At 41.6% G+C, this 3,248-nt stretch overlaps 1 protein-coding gene across 1 annotated transcript; it reads left to right on the top strand.

Moving 5' to 3' along the window:
- Positions 1–309: 309 nt before the first annotated feature.
- On the top strand, positions 310–1,976 carry LOC132942671 (serine/threonine-protein phosphatase 2A activator-like). The gene is made up of 2 exons (XM_061011266.1): positions 310–971; positions 1,265–1,976. The coding sequence occupies exons 1-2, from the start codon at positions 310–312 to the stop codon at positions 1,974–1,976; spliced, it is 1,374 nt and encodes a 457-aa protein (XP_060867249.1).
- The last annotated feature ends 1,272 nt before the right edge of the window (positions 1,977–3,248 follow it).

Genomic DNA, 3,248 nt, shown 5'->3' with positions numbered 1-3,248 from the left:
AACATAAACGTTGTTTTTTAACAACTTGAAACTATGTAAAAAAATATTTTCAAAAACATTAATAATTTTTGAGATAATGAGTGTTTTACACTTAATGAATCACCCTGTATATAAAACAGGTTATTATAACAACTGCCGTGTAATATTAGGTACTGTAAATAAAAAAAAATACCTAGTGATTGTAGAATAGTATTATAATAGTCAAACTTAGGTCGAGCTTTTTATTTAATCTCTGATTTTCGTTTTACAATCTCTTATACTAGTAGAATATTATTATTATTATTTACACAAAACTAATAACCCGCGGTCATGCAAACCTTCGAGGACGATGCAGACGACACCGAAGACGCTGAAGACTACGCTGACGACGCGGACGCCGAAGATTACGCTGACGCAGTCGAGTTTCCGGTTCCGGTAGCCGGTGCCAGTCTTCCGGTAGAGGTGGTCGGCCAGCGGGTGCGCGAACCACGGGACATGTTCGACTGGGAGCGGAGCGAAGCGCGGGCTGACCTTTCGGTATTCGTCCGGCACATGAACGATGTGGCCAAGCGGTACCCGGCGGCGGCGACTGCTAGGCGGCGTCGTCACCCGCGTCCGCGTCCGGTTGACGACAACGTGGACAGGGCGATGGCGGTGTTGCGGACGGTCGGCAAGTGGGCGATAAAACAGTGCGAGCCCGCTGGTCAAGACGACCTCCCGGAGGCGGCTGCAGAGCGTTTCTGTCATTTCCACAGCCAGCTGCGGGCCGACGGCCGTTGCCTACTTGACCGGACGTACGGCGGTCGTGGCCGTGCCGAATACCGGGACGTCATGCTTCCAGCGTACCTAGAACGAAGTTTCGGCGACCCGGTCACGATGGCCTACGGACCAGCTCACGAACTATCGTTCTGCGCTTTCCTGGTGTCGCTGTTCAAGCTACACCACTTGACGTGGGCAGACGAACCGTTCGTGGTGACCGTAATCTTTGACAAGTGAATAATAACGATTAATAATTTTGATTCCGATGAAAATCCCTAAATATAGTAAATATAAGTGCCTGTACCTATTCTGATTGGTATTTTTTAAAAATCAGAATAATTCCTCTGCAATAGGCTAGCAATGTACCTAACACAAATAAATCTTAAATAATGGTCGGTTGAGTCGATCGTGTTTGTCACTGTCCGATAAAAAAAAATAAAAACTCATTTGAATGAAGTGAAAAGTGATCGAGGAAAACGTTATTCAGCTGAAGTCGGCAGCGTCATACATTTCGGTCGTTTGGCAGGTACTTGGACCTCGTGGACTACGTGATACGATCCTATCAGTTGTACCCGTCGAGCAGCGAGTACGGCGGTAACTTGGGTAACTGGTGCCTGAGTGGTTACCAGTTCGTCGGGTTCCTGTGGGGCAGTGCGCAGCTCGCGGGAAGCTGCGGCGACGGCGACGGTGACGGCTCTGCACCCGATAGCAGACCGTCGCTGTCGTCGTCACCGACGGCGGTCATGTCGGACGCGGACGCGTGCCGACGCCACCGGGATGAGTACGTATTCGCCAAGTGCATGGACGCTGTGTACCGCAGGGCAGGAAATGATGTGCCGCTGTGGTACCACTCGTACCAGCTGTGGAACTTGACAGCCCTGCCTAGGTGGGACCGGGTGAACGGGTGCCTGATGGCCGCATTCCAGCGGGACGTGCTGGGCCGGTTCGAGGTCGTTCGCCAATTGGCCTTTTGTGAACTGTTTAAGTTCGCTCAAAACGTTCGTCCACCAGGTATGTCGTTTTACGATATTGTACCTGCAATGCCACCGTCGGATACGGCCGTGAGCCCGACGGTGACGGACGTTTTGTCCTACGACGACGACGACGATGACGACAACGACGAAGACGAAGACGACGAAAAAAGAATTATCGAATACGGAGAAATTGAAGATGGAGAAATGGTGGAAGGGGGAACAGGAGACGTTGAAACATTCGAGGACGAAGGATTTCTATTATAATATTGGGTGGCCGATGAAAACAAATGGCAATTTTACAACAAATGGAAAATTAATTATTTTTGAGGGTTGGACCAGTTTGGCATTGGAATAAAATATAATTCTGTGACATATTTTCAAATAAAACGCAATACATTTTTGATTTTTGTGGTTTGGGTCGACATCGCTCTGCACGTACTATAGTATTTTAATAATAACTACCTACTTAAATTAACTACGACAGGTTGTTGAAATATGACAGCGAAAAGAAATTAAATTATACATTTTCAATATTCGATTAACAATACCAAATTAAAAGTAGGTACCTACCATAGAAAATCAAAAAAATTAAACACATTATGGGTTAGGTTAGTCCTTAGGAGTCCTACTGACTGATTTAAAAACAATATACAGCTAAAACTATGTTAGCATGAAATTGAAAATTCTCAGGGTACCTTCGTACTACCATGAATATATTATAGGGATGCACTAAGAAACAATATTTCAAAAAAAATGATTTTCAAATCTTAAACAGAGGTTCACACGTGGATTTGTTGGCTCATCAAAAAAACATTTTTTTTTAGTTAAATAATAGGATTGCTATAATTGGTGAGAGACAATCGAACAGTTATTATGATTGGATATAATTTTTAGACCTATATTTGGTCAAACCCGACCTAATGACTTTGTTAACTATCTGCACTTCAACGGAGTTTAAGACGAGATAAATCCACGGATTAGTGGCATTCATTGTTTGGTGTAGATGTGTAGTCGTGAAGTTGCCACGAATTATTGGTATTTGCCATAAAGTATGCAATAAGGTACCCTATTAATAACCTATAAATATAAATACAATCGCCAATTTCCTACTATAATCATAAAAATCAATGAATTACATTAATCATTAATGACAAAATAGTGTGTACCTATCTATCAACAATTTATATCGCACCACTGTGAAAATGTGTATGGTGGCCTTAATGTATAATATTATACTTATTATTCAATGAACAGCTATTTCATGAAGTTGTGTAAGTACACCTCATGAAAAGTGCAAAAAAGTTGTGTGGTAATATAAATTACAATACAAATAAACTTGCTATTGTCATTTAAATTTTTTTTCAGGAAGGCCACTTTTATGTTTCATTTGGTCAATATATAGTAAAAAAATAAATAATATTATGTACTTAAAAATTAAAAAATGTAACATTTTTCATTTTTTATCTTCAATCTAATTCATATTTTGTTTCATATCATATCAAATCATATTTTGTATTGAAAAATACTTAACAAAAA

This window comes from Metopolophium dirhodum, chromosome 4, assembly GCF_019925205.1.
Source record: "Metopolophium dirhodum isolate CAU chromosome 4, ASM1992520v1, whole genome shotgun sequence".
NCBI classification, from domain to species: Eukaryota; Metazoa; Arthropoda; class Insecta; order Hemiptera; family Aphididae; genus Metopolophium; species Metopolophium dirhodum.
The sequence above is the reverse complement of the archived record's forward strand: the minus strand, read 5'-3'. Positions and strand labels throughout refer to the sequence as shown.

Bases quoted from the DNA above. Each gene is read 5' to 3' on its own strand.
- LOC132942671 (XM_061011266.1), top strand. From the start codon at position 310: ATGCAAACCTTCGAGGACGATGCAGACGACACCGAAGACGCTGAAGAC. The intron at 972-1,264 runs GTGAATAATAAC...GTCGTTTGGCAG, and splicing joins GTGACCGTAATCTTTGACAA to GTACTTGGACCTCGTGGACT.